Raw genomic sequence first — 16271 nt, forward strand, 5'->3', positions numbered from 1 at the left:
AACTTAGGCCAATAGGTGTTTTAACTTTCGTCCTCCCGTTGTATGTTTAGTCTGATGGTCGTGATGATCAACCCTGCATATAGTCTAGTGATATGGAGGTTCCTTACTGACCTTCTAAATCAAAAACGCTTGCCGAGTCAAACTGTAAGCAACAAAAACTCTATGTGAGTATTTCTGTACGTTTTCTACACTTTTGTTGATATTTTACTAAAAGCTTAAATAATAAAGAAACAAAACAACAGCTTTGTAATATAATATCCTGGGCTGCAACTAAATCAACGAAATTATTATCCGGTGTTGGCATCACAAACCCTCTTCCCGCGAAAGAATTTATTGACATCCAGGATAGAAGATGGCGACTTTCACGAAGCTTCTTCCCTACCTAATATTTCGTTTATTTAATCGAATGTCTTGCGAACGGATCAAAAGAAGTATAAAATAATAATCAGTAAAGTACTTTGAGTTGATTTTTGATTACTTTTTTCTATGTGGGCGTCTCGGATACATTTACGTTTTTTCATAAGTTTTAAATTTTCAAGAAATTCTTATCACAATACAAAAATTCAACTTTACAACTGCAATGTCATTATGACCAGAGGAAAAAAAATTGAATTCCACAGACTTTGCAAAGTTTTATAAAAAATTCTACAACCTGGAAAAAAATAATCTGTTATATCTTTCCGTAAGGTTCGAAAAAAGAATTACATATCTTCATTTGCAAAATTTAATTCATCACGACTAATTTCCAGAACCGTGGTCATTATATTCATTCTGTAAAAAAAAGGGGACAAAAAAAGCTTATTATATTTCCAGCATTTAAAAGTTACAAACATTTAAAATCAATGAGTAAAACTTTGAAGAATTTATTTAAAATACCAATAATTTAAATACAATTCAATATATATATATTAATAGAATTTTATGCAAGATAAATCTGGTAATATAAAAGTTAAATATTACATAATAAATTTTAAGATCTCCTAACTATTTATTAATTTTAAACTAAGAATTTCAAACTTAAGACTGAAGCATTTTAGTTGCTTAGTTGACCAACTGTGTTCGTGTCACCTTGAAATATTTTAACGATACACATCAGTTCATACCATACGGAAATAATTAATTTTTCCCCTTTCCAACTCAGTTTACACTAATTTTTTCTTTTCAAATTATCCAGTACTTAACTACAAAAAAAACCATTTTTATTTGATGTCTTCATAAAAAGCTCTTCAAAACGGCAAATCTCTCGCGAAAATTAACTCCCTAAGGTATGTATTGCTGATAAACTTTCTACAAGCATATGGAGAATAAATATATCAATAAATACATTTAAAGCAAACTGTTTTTCAACTATAATATGGTTCAGGAAAATTTTCGTCAATTTTCTAATAATCACAATATTGGACGACACGTGTAAAAAGGAAATTAAGAAAAAAGCTAGTATAAATTATGTCAAACTCGTTTTCTGAAGAAAAAAAACCCGAGAACAACTCGTTCAGTTGTGCAACAAAAAAAAAAATAGGTGGCCACGATGCTCCCTTACCCCCCAATTTATATTTACCCAAAATTCCTTGTCGAACAAGAATTCCTTTACCTCAAGAACTTGTCCTTATAAGAGAGTTCTCTATATGTTTCCCTTTATATAAAAAATAAATACTGTGCTTGCTTGCTTATTCAATCAATCCCAGTATCAGAAAACCGGGTAATTTACGTTTGATAATTCGAACATAACTAAATTATTATTTTTTAATTTTTTGCATTAATACCTACTGTACCTACAATTCGTGCAATATATCATGTACCATTAAAGAATATATAAGAGAATATCACCTTCTATGAGAGGAACCTCACACATGACGTTTTAGTGGTTTTCGTGGTTATCTGGGTAGGAGAATGTTGCAGGTATATAGCTCTCGTAATCAGGTTCGTAAATAAGAGATGACACTAGGTCTGCTTTACTTTTCGGTTCCGGCATTACAGTTGCAACGCCCTGCTCGTAAGCTAACTGTGCCACACGTACAGCAATCTCAAAGGATACCTCTTTGATGTTATTCAGTGGTGGAAACACCCTTCCTTGTTTAAGATTTTGGTCCGTAACTTGCTCTGCTAGCGTCTGAAATGAAAAGCAATCTGTGGAAGTTTTGGAAGTTTACAATCTCAAACAAGATACACATTTCTTGAGTTCCAACATAGAAACGTCAGATAAAAATGAAAATCCCAATTTAAAAAGTTGATGAGAAGATTTGTCTTTATTTGTGTCACCCTAATAGTAAATCGAATCTTTTTTGGCTTTTCTTAACTTCACACTCATTTAAAACCTGCTGTAGATATTTTTTGGGAGAAGCTGTTTTTACGAAATCATACCTCTGCTGCGGTCAAAAACATTTCCTCTGAAATTTTGTGAGCTGCTGTCGCTATCACACCTAGCGCCAAGCCAGGAAATATGTACACATTGTTTCCTTGTCCCGGTGTAAAATGTTTACCGTCTGGTAAAGTAACATCTGCAAACGGGCTACCGCTTGCAAAGATGCACTTTCCCTGTTAAAAGAAAATAACTAATTTTGAAAGTTTTTATTGCAGATGAAATATATCGGCCCGAATATTAGGGGTCAGTGGTTTCATTCTAGAGGAAATAATTTAAAGTGAAAGAGTTACTTCATGGATCGCTAAAATGAAAACTTTGCTAGCTTGAAAACACATCTTTATCGGGTCTCGGCTGATGGAATGTGGAAACCGCCTGACACAATAGGCTTAAATATCCATAAAATTCTAAGCGACATCGATATAAAACAGCTTTTACCTTTTAATGTGGGCCAAAAAATGATCGGGGAAATACAATAAAGACATATACTAAAAAATTGCGCTTTAAAGAAAACTTAATTTTTAAGTTCAAAACGTTGTATGTGTGTGCGATGTCAAAAGAAAATTCTTCAGTTACGATTATAAATGAATAAGATTTCTTGTTATAACACTTTAAACCAGTTTAAACCAGTTTAAAGAAGTTTAAAGAAGCCAGTTTCAGTCGTGTGCCTAGTTTGGTTGAGAGAACGCGTCCCTTTACATGCAACAGACTGGTGCAGTAGCTAACCGGTTTAAAAAACACCAGGCATTTTTACTTGACAGACTCACGAAATTCAAATCGTTAGTCTAATACCTAGTCCCAGACATTAGTTTTCTTTTGTTGTGCGTTCGTAGATATTTTACCTTTCCTGGCACATAGAGAATGGTCTCATTTCTGCACTTTACCTAGCGTAAGAGTACACTTACATCAGTCCAAGTGTAAGCTTGTTCTGCAGTGCATTCTGCATGAGTGGTTGGGTTGCTCAAAGCGAATATAATTGGTGCAGAACAATTGAGAGTCATCTGTTGACATATTTCCTTTGTAAAGGCTTGTCCAACTCCCGCAACACCTTTAAAACAAACAATCAATATTTCAAAGAACAACGAGCAAAGAAATAATAGTTTCAAAACAACAATAGAGATATTGTTGTTTGAAAATTATTATTTCTTTGCTCGATAATTTCGAAACCTGTGATTAAATCGATGAGGTTTTCAGGTCATGGTCCATAAATGGCAAATTTTTAGCAGATACCTTCATAATGCAACACATAATGTCAGGAAAATTTCCGGCTTATTATGCTCATGTTACCATTTTCGTTGCTCGTTACCAGATTTACTAAATTAATTTCTGGTTTCCCTGGTCGTACTGATCCAGTGGACATCATCTTTTTCTGTAGGAAGATTCCACTGCTATTTATTTTTGTTAGAAATTTACATTAGTTTGTAAAACCACTGGATTTCTTCAAAGATCTTATCATAATAAATTCATCAATATAATCACAAATACTCATATAGAGCAAAATCGCTCGACAGGGAAATGGTAGTGTCTCCCCAGGGGGTGGGGACGAGGGGTCACCATGATTGTTGCGACTGTGTGTGATGGCATCTCATTGTTGATTTTAGTAATAAAAGAAACGATTATTTTTATTAATTTTAATTGGGGTTGCTACGGGCATGTCCCTTCGGAATAAATGTATATAAACTTACCAAGCAGTGCTGTAGGTTTTAATTGCTTTACAGCATGCTCAAAATCATCCATATATTCAGCATCGTGGGCGAACATCCGGTTGCTAGAAGTGATTTCGCCGACTTGTCGGTTCTGTAAGAAAAGAAAACTCCGCATATTGCACAAATGCCTATACACCTTGAACTCCCAAGATAGTTGAGTAAAATGTTGAGTTACGATTTCGATTTTGTTTTTCTTAGATAATCAGTGAAAAGATATAGATGGTTATTCAAGTCATAGAAAGTCGACTGTAAAAGCGACAGTGGAATAGCAGACTTTACCTTGGTCAACAGTCCATCTTTATCAAACATCCAGATGTGCTTACAGGCTTCGGATTCAGTTAAACCACATTTTATTAAAGCCTTGACTAACAACTGTGCAATCCCACAAGCAGCCTGAAAAGGGAACCGCTATGATCTTTCACTTACGTATTGGCACAAACTTTAAAAACGGACAACATTTACAAAAAATTAAAAACATTTTTAGGAGAATAATTACTACAAGATTCTACTCGGCAGGAAGTTTATTTATACGAAACGGAAGTATAATAATATTTTACTTTGATTAGCTATTCTGCTAATCTTTTTTTTTATATTTTTTCTGTTCTTTTTCGCAAGAAAAATAGAAATGCTACTTTTACTTTGGATAAAACAGAACGAAAATTTTAACTCAAACAATCGGATTTACAAGTCCTTTTCATTCATTCTGTTAAGTTTTTAGGTGGAACTCCAATTTACATGACAAACAATCTAGGATATTTTAAGACACGAAATGAAATATGTCTTACCCCTCCTGCTCCTAGGAATAAAAACTTATGATCTGTTAACTTCATTCCATTTACTTTCAAGCTAGCCAGAATACCGCCAAGAGCAACTGCAGCAGTACCTATAAAAACGTAAACAATAATTACGTTTGCTGTTAACCACATACCTAATAAGATCTTAATACGATCTTAACACTAAAACGACCTATCTTTCTACCTTGGATATCATCATTAAAAGTGCAAACTTTATTTTGATATCTTTCCAGCAATCGAAATGAATTATGACTACCAAAATCTTCGTATTGAATTAAAACATGGGCACCAAACCTAATAACAAAACAAAGCTACAGTTCGATAAAAACATGGGCACCAAACTAAAATAATAACGTAAGCAAATTGAAGCCTGTAGATTATCTGTATTTATCTGAGTTAAAAAATCTACCTTTTTCGCAAGGCTTGAATAACTTCATCGATCAATTCATCATATCTTTCAGAATTGTCACGTTTCTGGCGCAGTCCAATGTACATTGGATCATTTAGTAACTCCTGTAAATACAAAACCAAACAAAAATATATTCTGTAGTCTTGACAGGTTTCAGAATAATTTTTTCAAATACACTTTAATCGCACCTTGAAGCATATAATCTTATGAGACACGTAAAACAAAATTTTGATCTGAAAATAAACAGATAACACAAAAGCCTGATTCCTCATGGCAATTAAAAATATTTGCATTGTATATACATTAATCCACCAAAATTCTACTTTTGTCTGTTTCAGATACAAAGTACACACAATGTATAACTGCCTTGTGGCAAAATGCAAGAAACTGTAACTTCAATGTGGAAATTAGTACAGAAGTTTATTTCCATTCTACAGAATTTCATGCTTCATATGTTTATCAAAATTTTTTTGCTTGTTTACCTCGTTATTTGTACCCACATCAATCATGATAGGCAAACAAGCTGATGGATGAATGCCACCACAAGCTGTGTATAGTGCTAACTTCCCAATTGGAATGCCCATGCCATTACAACCAAGATCACCAAGTCCAAGAATTCTTTCTCCGTCTGTCATTACAACTGCCTAACAGAAAAAAGATCAAAGTTAACTCGTCAGGAGAGGTAAACGTTAAATAAACTACAGGGATAACTTTGATTTGCAAAGCAGTCACTAAAAAGAAGATCTGGAAATAAAATGAGAGTTGTAATTTAATAGATGCAAAAAAGAATTGAACTGAAGTCAAAGCACGTTTCCTTTTCTCTTATATTTATACCAGTATATTGTCTGTACATGTGCGCAGGAGAAGAAGTCATGCTATAGACACACAAAATTCACTTTGGTTTGAGGGGTGAATTCAGATGAGTTGAATATGACAGCTGCAGTAGCTATTATGTTCTTTTTGACAAGCGAATTCCCATAGATTTTTTTCCCATAGGCTACCAACAGGTAAAAATATCATGTAACTTAATGTAACAGTGACATTTATACTGAGTCGTAAAATAAGCTAAAAAAATCAGAAGGAAACAGGCTTTTAATTTTTTACATATTGTTTGACTTCTAGACACACTTTTCACTGTAATGAGTTATCTATCTACCATCTTGTTAATCTTATGGTTTCATCAGCATTAAAAAAAACAAGTAAAGGAAGTTTTATTAGCACTGACAGAACTTTTCTTTATGCAATTGTCTAGGTTTGGTTAACATAGAGAAAAATAAAAAGTACCTGAACACGTCTTTCAGGCCAGTTTGATACAATATCGTATACATGTCCTAAATCGTTTATTGTTATGAACAATCCTCTAAAGAGACACAAATAAAATGTGGCATATTGCGTCATAACAAACATTATCTCCGAATTCTTATACTTGATTCCATACCTTGGATCCCTAAATATAAGACCATACTGCTGACAAGCCAATCCCACAGTTGGAGTATAAACAATAGGCATTAGCTCTTCTGTATATTCCATTAATAGCTGATAAAAGAGCCTTTCATTTCGAGCTAAAATCTGTGTAAGTTGAATATATCTTTGTAGATCAGTTTGCAGTGTCCGAAGTTGTTTCATAACCCGGTCCATTTGAACTCTTTGGCTGTTAACGGCAGGAGGCAAAAGTCCATGGATGCCAAGAATTTGACGTTCAGCAATACTAAATGCTGTACTCTAAACAAAAACAAAAGTTGTTATCAAAATTGACAATAGAGTATATAAAATGCATAAAAATATTTAGAATAAAAAAAATGTATTCACTATTAGTTTTGAAGATTTACACAGACAATAGGTCAACCAAAAAAAAATTGGGGGCATTACACGGATGGAACGATGACAATAAGGACCATATTGCTTTATAAATTAAGCAGATTAAAAACAGCTATAGAGGACCTTCTGTGTGATGTAAATTTGGATTTTGTGCTAAGAACAATTGGACATATTTCTGCAGGTAATAAAGCCATTCAAAAATACGCTCGAAATTATCCGAACATTTTTCCAAAAGAGTAAAATATAATAAACATAAAAAAAACAATTCCAAGGGTTTTTGGACCTTGCATTTCTAAAAAATCCATTCACTTCATAAGTAGCTTTTTACCTTGACAGGATCCTGCTTTTTACCTTCAAGTATGTACACAAGCATCACAAGAAAATGCTGCATGTATGAACAATCACAATAACAAAAATATCATGAAAAGTTACTTTCTTTTGTTTAATTGTGATGTCACACAGTGTGCATATAGCTCAACAGGATTTGTAAGATGATGGTTAGAAATTCAGTCACTTGTTTGTCTTCTCAGAGTGATTTAAATTAATCATGAGGTTCAAGCGGTAAAGAAGACTAAATTCTAGTACGAAACATTATCGTAAGAAAGTAATTTCCAAGAATTTAACATGCAAAAGTAAGTAATGAAATAAAAACTGCAGGACTATTTTGTTTTTCTTTGCTTCACAAAATCACTTCCAATACACTTCATTGTGCAAAACCATTTGAATTGTTGTATTCAAAACTAGCAAATTAAAGCACCTGTCTTTCATGATGTTTTAATGCAAAAACTAACAAGAAAAATTCAATAATAAATTCGAATACACACTATACTTAAAGTAATAAACTCATGTCCAAAACTATATTTTATGACAATAAAATATTATTATACTCCGGGAAAGATATTTGTTTCAAAACATGATGAATAAAATTACATTGAGACAATCACAGGAGACAGACCCATTTCTTTACATCTCTGTGTAATTACATCACACAAGTTAGTAATTTACCAAACAGTACTACTTTGACCATAAATATCCCATGAATCAAAGCTAACAAATATAAAAAAATTAACACAGTTCATATTTACACTATATAATGAACATTTTAAGCACTACTTGTTATCAATCGTTAGTTCTCCTTGAAAGGCAGCACAATAATATTTCCTTACTAGACAAAAAAAGTAAACAAAGCTTGGGAATTGAATAAAGTTAATGGGCAATAATTGTCATGATTCCTTCACAGCTTTAGTTAAAAGGCTTGACCTAAGTTTAACCCCAACAAAAAGCTTGCTAAGTCAAAAATTGTCACATCCAGCCCAATACAATTCGATTTCTTCTTTCAGAAATACAGACAGAGATGATGGATAAATAGTATGATGGCCAAACTTGTGGCTGACATTGTTATTTAGACTCAAAAAGTGGCTTGCAAAAACTGAAATCTAATTTCTTGCCAGTGAAATTGTAAACGTTTAATTTAGTGGTTTCAAGTAACACTCTTTGCAAATTTCATAACAGAATTTTTTTGTAGTGGGTACCATTTTGTGGCTGACATTCAGCTATTAAATACTGCTGGGTGTTACATGTCATTGTTATGGAATGGCAATGTGATTTGTTTATTGAATGAGTGAATGTTGTTATTTATGAATGTTGTTACAACTATTTAAATTCTTACAAAAAATGTGGCTGTCAATGTTTTGTCAACCAAACAAACGTTTCAAAAGCACCCGTTTTTCTTATGTATATACTGCAGCATAATTCTGTAGTAAAAAATAATTTTGGATATTTTGCATTTTGTTGAGAAAAACCGTTTTTGCCATTTGTAAAGTTAGTACCTGAACATAGATATTGACAACAGCAAAAAACAATAACAGTTAATTATTAGATACCAATATTAGGACCAACAATGAGTATGTTTATTATTTTTTATTGACAATATATTTCGGATAAACATTATCCATCATCAGGTCTAAATGTCCACGATGCAACTCGTGCTATGTCGGACAGACGAGCCGACATTTAATCAAACGACTTAAGGAACATAAAAGAACTGGTCCGGTGGGAAAGCATTTCGACGATTGCAATAATCTTTTAACAATGGAAAATGTATCAATTTTATGTTCATCAACACGGAACGTTTATCATTTAATGACTCTTGAGGCGTTAATGATCAATTACATCAAACCGGTTTTAAATACAAAAGACGAATATAGAAGCAGAGCATTGGTAATAAAAATTTAATTACCTTACTCTCTTCTAAACTCGTTTTGTTTTTAGATTTTCTTGTAAATTTGATTTGTTGTAGTGTGAGGTGTAGTTTATGTATGATATGTTGAATAATTTTATACTTGTTTTTAACTGTTTTTAACATTATTTATTTGCTTTTAGACCTGATGATGGATAATGTTTATCCGAAATATATTGTCAATAAAAAATAATAAACATACTCATTGTTGGTCCTAATATTGGTATTTTATCGTGAAGCCACAATGTTTTTATCTTATTCGTTGTTAATTATTAGGATTGATTTTCTATGAGTTTATGAGTTCCTAGCATTTAATTATAATTCCTTCAGCTGAGTTAATTTTAACATTTATCAGGGGTTTTACACTCTTCACTGATGTTCTTTAATCTTATGTCAATTAATTAGTGAATTGTGACAACATTAGTCCTCAAGTTATTATGTGCCTTGAGTAAGCCACATTTAAGAAATTTTAACATATCAAAATACAAAGGACTTATTATCAAACTATATCTGATTAAATTGACGCTTTTACTGGTGAATTTAGCCTAAAAATAAGAGAGAAGATATTTCCGTACTGTGTAAGCCACATTTCAGTACATACTGTGTACAAATTTCATTAAATCTTGTTAGATTTTAGGGTAATGTTATTTCTAGTTTATATATTGTTTCCAGTCAAAAATTGTGGCTTACAGGACATAAGAGACATCCTTGCTCACAAAAAATTTAACAAAAATGTCAGCCACTTCTCAGGACTTATAATCAAAAATTTCTGGAACATTAAACACTTTTTGCAAAGTTTAAACCCTTAGGCAAAGAGCAGTTCTAAAATGTATTTTGATTCATATTAAACTGATGTGGCTGACAGTTTTAGAATGTGTCTAAAATGCTTCTGCTAACCACAATTTTGTTCCAAACTGCAAAAGTTACTGACATTGTTTATGCTAATGATTCCAATTAATTTCTAGAATTTTGAAATGTAAGCCACAAAATAGGAGATTTTATAGCAAAAAGTTCAACTTTTGTTGTTTTTGCAAATTTAAAAAATGTCACACAATTTTTGACTGCAATCACATGTCAGATATGGCTTATTTGACAACTAATAAGTGGGGGTTTTTTCTTTTCATACCCCCCGAACGGTTCGCGACAGATAGTTTGAAATAACCAATATTCACCGGTACTAAGTTATTCACTAGGCAACCTCAAATGTACCAGGACTTTTTATATGTTAAAGGGTGACAAAGACAGTTTGCAATCGGAATTGTGGAAAACATTTTTTTAGATAAAACATATTTACATAAGAAATAATTAAAAAAAAACTATAAAAAAAGTTCTTTTCTTCGTGCTGCTTTATTTATGTATTAACTCTATAAATGATTTTCGAAACTGTCTGTCTCGACACAGCTATATTCTCAGCAGCGAGAACTCTCACAATATCAGCGTGTTTTTATAAATTTATATAAAGCGGTTATTCTCTGTTTTGTATAAAAAGGCAGTGGTGGAGCCATATTTCCTGCTTGAGATGTTTTTGCTTTAACTGTCTTATAATGATGGTTAGGCTCGCTTTTATGAAATAAATAAATAAAAGAGCGGGCTGATCAAAGTATTTTATTTCCCGATTATCATACCGAAATTTTTATTCTTTTCAATTTAAAACATTGTATATATTTTTTATCTTTTTTTGGAAAAAATATAAACGGTTGTTATCTCACGTATATCTTATCCTAGCTATTTGAAAGCACTACCAAACTCATCCTCAAGTTCCATTCCCTAGCAAAACCCTCTACTTTATAAAAAAACATATGTCTAAAGTTGCAATTTAAAGACTGAAAAACACGACAATGATCTTTTGAATTCAATTTTTTACTCACGTAAGTACAGTCATGCCATGGGATTGAAACGAAAAAATAAACAAGTTTAAAATATAAAGCTAGTATGCTTGCTGTATGCTTTTGACTTTATTAGCATAGCTCATCGAAAGTGTCTGTTTTAAAAAACACACGTGCTTAGAAATATTAAAGCAAAGTTTATGGCTGTTCAGTGCTTGGAATTTAGTAAAGTTTAGAAAAGTAAAAGTCTGTTTACACGAGACCTAAAGTAAACTCAACCAGAAATTTAAACACCCTGATCACTTTAGTATATCGGAAGCATGCGCCCCTGAATATTATTTGTATTGCACGTGGAAAGAAAGAAGAATGTGTTCGGGATCGAGTTGAGTATTATTTTTGTCTGATTTTCTCAGTAAAAGAAAAAAAATACGTTGAAGAAGCAATGCGCTAGGTTTACTTCAATAAATACGAAAGTTGAAAAATTTCTTATAAAAAACACATATATATTTAAAATAAAATAAAAGATAAAGCAGTGGTGTTTGAAACAAAAAAAACTTTCTCTTTATTCTCACAACACCTATCATTGCGACACATCGAGACGGACTTTGTCACGATACTAGATTCTCGATAGATCGCGACAACTTATTTTAATTGTTTCTTACTATTATAAACATGGTACATTGCGTATCGAGTGAGTCCACTCACATTGCGTGCTCGATATGTTAAACAACCTTTTTCCAGTACTTTAAAATTTTAAAATGTGATCTTAAAAATATGATCTTAAAAAACATTCCTATCGCCGCTTCTCGGTTTTAAACTTTTAAAATGTGATTTAAAAAAACATTTCTATTGCCGATTTTCGTTTTTAAACTTTTGAAATACGATCTAGCTAAACTTTTATATTTAATTACTGCAATTAAAAATTTCAAAAGAGTTTGCGTACAATGGATCGCTAAAAATGATCTTGCAACCTATTGTGATTAAATAATCGATCGCGTGGCGGGGTCATTGCTTATCAGCGAGGCAATTATTTTCAATGTTATTGTTCTGTGTAACTATTCATGCGAGTTTCGCGTCCGCGGTAGATTACATTCAGACTGTACTGTACGTCTGTCAAGCAAAATGGTAGCTTAGCTGCGCAAGTAGCGAGACACATCCAGTGCGGTGTAAAAAGGACGGGCGCACCCATGGATTTTGCCACGGGCTAAGGACTAGTTTGTTTAAAAACAGAAGAGTCTCCTGTTTAAAACAGGATGGTAGGAACATTTAAAAGCAGGAGTCTCCTGTTCAAAATAGGAGCGTTACAACATATACAGACTGAGTAACTAACACCATTTTCAGTGTACATTACTCTAACGTATACCACATCAGATATTTTGTAATGTCACTTTCTTAATATACCATCTTGATACAATTTGAAAGAAAAAAAACGTCTATCGCGGATCGAGAATACCGTCGCGATACGTGAAACGCGATGTTAAACAACCTTTTCTAGTACTGTAATACACACTCACCTTGTTCAGTTTTGGATTACGTAAAATGTCAAAGCCTTTAATGGTGGGAATCTTGTTTACATGAGTAACATCTTCATTCCTATTATAGCCATCAAGTATTATACTAGTCCTTTGAAGAAAAACTTTGCATGTTGCAACAGTTCTCCTTAAAATCGATTTTTGAGGGATAAACCATCGACTCTTTTGCAAAACTGATGGTAAGGCAAACGAGTTCATCGTTTAATTATATACTCAGCTATTCAGCACACGGCATTTGGTTAGGAGATTATTGGCAACAAATCCACAATAACCCCAGATTCCGTCACTTCTTGCTGATTTCCCTATTTCTGCCAAAATGTTAACAAACCAAAAAATATTAGTAGCTGAGGTTACCCTTATGCACTTATTCTGCTGTCCATTGAAAACAAAGTCTCCTCCACGGTGTGGCGAATATCCCCAGAGTTTTTGCCTGAGAGTGGAACACTGCAAAAATTCGTTCAAAAACTATGGAAAATCTTTTAGGGTCTTCAAATATTTTGCAACATCATCCTCCAAAGCGACCCAGCATGAATAAAGTTACGGGAATTGTTCCGCCGATGAAAACTATAAGAAGCTCGTAAGGCCTATACAAGGCCTATACAAACGGTATAAATTAGGAAAAACTAGAAATTAAAAAAACAGGTTGCGAAGCATTTCGCAAGTTGCAAGCAAAATTAAATTATCCAATACTTTGTCCCTAGCCCTTCTTGTTTCTTTGGCGCTAACATCTTCCGAAATACATCAAAATTGAATATCATAGCGTAGAAGAACCCTGGGGATGAGGTAGGAAAATGAACGCTCTGCAGAACAATTCGTTGCGCTAAAACAGTTTTTTTTTGCGAATAGACTGCGCGAGTATTTGATGTGCGTGGGATACTCTTTTCAAAATGTGCGAGAAAATTAGATTACGCGAAACTAACAAAAACAAATAACGCGTGTTAAAATTTTGTACCGCCTTTTCCCACAGAATGATAAAAGTAAAGAGCGCAATACAAAAATACACTTTTAGCAGTAATCCGAATGATATGAAATACATCGAGTTGTACAACCCGTAGAAGTTGGTCCTAACGTTAACGATTTCGTAAATGACCTTACAACAAAGCAGTATTTTTTTCACGTAAAAATACCGGCACTAGAAGCCACAGAATCTGCTGGAACGAATTTCGAAAACTCACGGGAAACAATTAAAACAAAAACAAACAAATCAAAAAATTACATCACTCACTCCCATTGTACACAATCTAAAAGAAAAAAAGAACATTTTCATATAGTGAAGCTTCCAGTGCCTTTAAGGGATGGCCAAGTCAATGGAATTGAAAGCGCTGTTTTTCATCTCATAAATAATTAAGGCTAACTCGAAAAAGTATAAAAGAAAAAACTAAACAATCCGGCAACTTTACTAATTTTATATGCAAAGTTCCAACCATACCAACAGTTTCCAAATCTGACAAAATAGAAACAGGACTAGCAATAAATTTTTTCAAAAGAAGAAAACCGTTTTAATACTATTATTCTTCATTAAAATACATTAAATTCATTAAAATACAACTATAATAGTATTATTATTATTAGAAGCAAAATTGCAAAAGTAATTAGTTAATTATACAATAATTAGCTATAATACAAAGAAATAAGGCATATTTTAGGTCTGTAAAATATACGTGTCTAAAATGCCGACTACCGTTTCTTGTTCACGGCATATTCGTCTTTGTGTGTTCAAGTTCGGCGGACGTATAATCTGGACCAAAAGACGGGGGGGGGGGCAAAATCCAGGGGTGGGGGGGGGGGGGGGGTACGAGCCGTACTTATTGCATTTTTTACTAGACTTATACTTTAACCCCTCGGTTCAAACTTATTTGTTTTATTAGAAAAAAAATACCCTAGCTTTATGTGCAAAAATATCAGTCCTATTTCTTTACGCTGATTTTAAATGATTTTTTTGATATCGAAATTTTGAGAATCTCAATAATTCTCTTGGTATACCTCTCGCGTGTAGCAAACGTGCTCCACAATTTCGCTTCGTGAGCGAATGGTCCTGCTTTTTTACATAACAGAATGGGTGTAGGTAAAAAATTGGAAACTTTTGTAAACTATCTAGAAACTTTTGTAAACTATCTTAAAACGTTTGTAAAACAAGTTCTCCCATTGTTGGTCCTATAAATTAACAATACGTATAACGCGTTTGCAAAATCTGGCCATATATTGGCCAAAAATCACTCAACGATACCAAGGTAATTTTCGACGTCTTCTCTTATATCAAAAAAGCAAAATCCTAGGGACAAGGGTGGCTTTTGAGGCTTTGTGCTTTTTAGGCTAGCATTTTTTAGAAGACTATTTTAATGACACACATTGTGGTGTAAAATTTGTAACCTCGTTCCTAGCGCCTTCAAGCATCTCTTTATATTGGGATTTCTGGTGCCAAAAGTACCATGGGGTAATTTAATTTCATTTAAAGTTTAGAGTGCTTTATAATAACTTTGAACATTTGATAGGGAAGAAAATTTGTCATGACGTCATCAATCCTAAGAACATGTGATTTTACCGCCCTGAGAGAACACTTGTTTCTCAATCTTGTTTCCAGGGCATTTTATCTTTTGAATAAATGATTGCGGAGAAATTTTTAGCTGCTCGTAATGACGGCTCAGGGGACCCTGGGAACGAGGTTGCTTGTTTCATACTGACTCCATTATAATTCGACGAGATTTAGTTTGCTAAATAGCTCCCACGGAATGCGGAAGGTGTGTAATAATGGTGTACAAACAAAATGTACTAGACAGGGTTTTTTCCATCCCGCTTGCAACACTGTTGTAACTTTCAAAATATAATATCTTCCATTTTTTAATAAAAAGCTGTAATGAGGGCAAGTTTTGAACCCATCACAGCAGTATTTTAAGAGTTATAATAAGAAAAGTGACTTTTTAATGGAAGTCACCCCTTCCCCCTTCCCACAGTAGAAGTATAGGGTTAACCCTATTTAGACTCTTCAGGGTAGGCAGATTCTGACCACCGTCCCTGTTGATTCTTTTATAACTTCTTTTTACTAATTTGCATAGTTAAAAGTACAAAAATAACGCGGTTAATAAAAGTGAATTTTCGTGCTTCGTAACACTGATCCTATCAATAGACTCTTGCACATATTTTTTAAAGAATAGCATAAAAATGCAACACACGTGTAAATAAACGCAAATAGCAGTTCATCTTTTGCGGTATCTACTAGCTACTCATTCTCGACCCCAAAGCTCTTTTACATAAACCTCGAACCTAGCTACTGCCATTTTATTACGGCTCACCAGTGAAAGTAGCTAGCTAGGGTTAGGATTACAACTGAATATGGAGATTATGTAATTGAGATTACAGTTTTAAGGTTAGTCAACTGTAAATCTTCAAGTGTATTAACACCGAATATAGAAAATCTAGCTAGGTAGGTACAATCCCAATCCCAATATCTGTTGTCTCTCTTTGTATGTCGGGCGTGAACAATAAGCGCAGCACCGATGAGAGACAAAAAAGCCTGGGGACGAGGTTGAGGTAGGATATTTATAACCTATAGATTATTTTCAAAGATTTAAACAGGGTTTTATTTCATGG

General features: G+C 33.3%; 1 protein-coding gene across 1 annotated transcript; it reads right to left on the reverse strand.

Annotated features, from left to right (window-relative positions):
• Positions 1–907: 907 nt before the first annotated feature.
• LOC130646137 (NADP-dependent malic enzyme-like) lies at positions 908–13228 on the reverse strand. Its single transcript, XM_057452278.1, has 12 exons — positions 12666–13228; positions 6707–6990; positions 6553–6628; positions 5751–5912; positions 5269–5372; positions 5044–5153; positions 4851–4948; positions 4345–4458; positions 4045–4156; positions 3265–3407; positions 2362–2535; positions 908–2110 (listed from the first exon to the last, which is right to left on the reverse strand). Exons 1-12 carry the CDS (start codon positions 12879–12881, stop codon positions 1859–1861), a joined length of 1845 nt encoding a protein of 614 aa, XP_057308261.1. The 5' UTR covers positions 12882–13228; the 3' UTR covers positions 908–1858.
• Positions 13229–16271: the final 3043 nt, after the last annotated feature.

This window comes from Hydractinia symbiolongicarpus, chromosome 5 (assembly GCF_029227915.1).
Source record: "Hydractinia symbiolongicarpus strain clone_291-10 chromosome 5, HSymV2.1, whole genome shotgun sequence".
In the NCBI taxonomy this organism is placed as follows: Eukaryota; Metazoa; Cnidaria; class Hydrozoa; order Anthoathecata; family Hydractiniidae; genus Hydractinia; species Hydractinia symbiolongicarpus.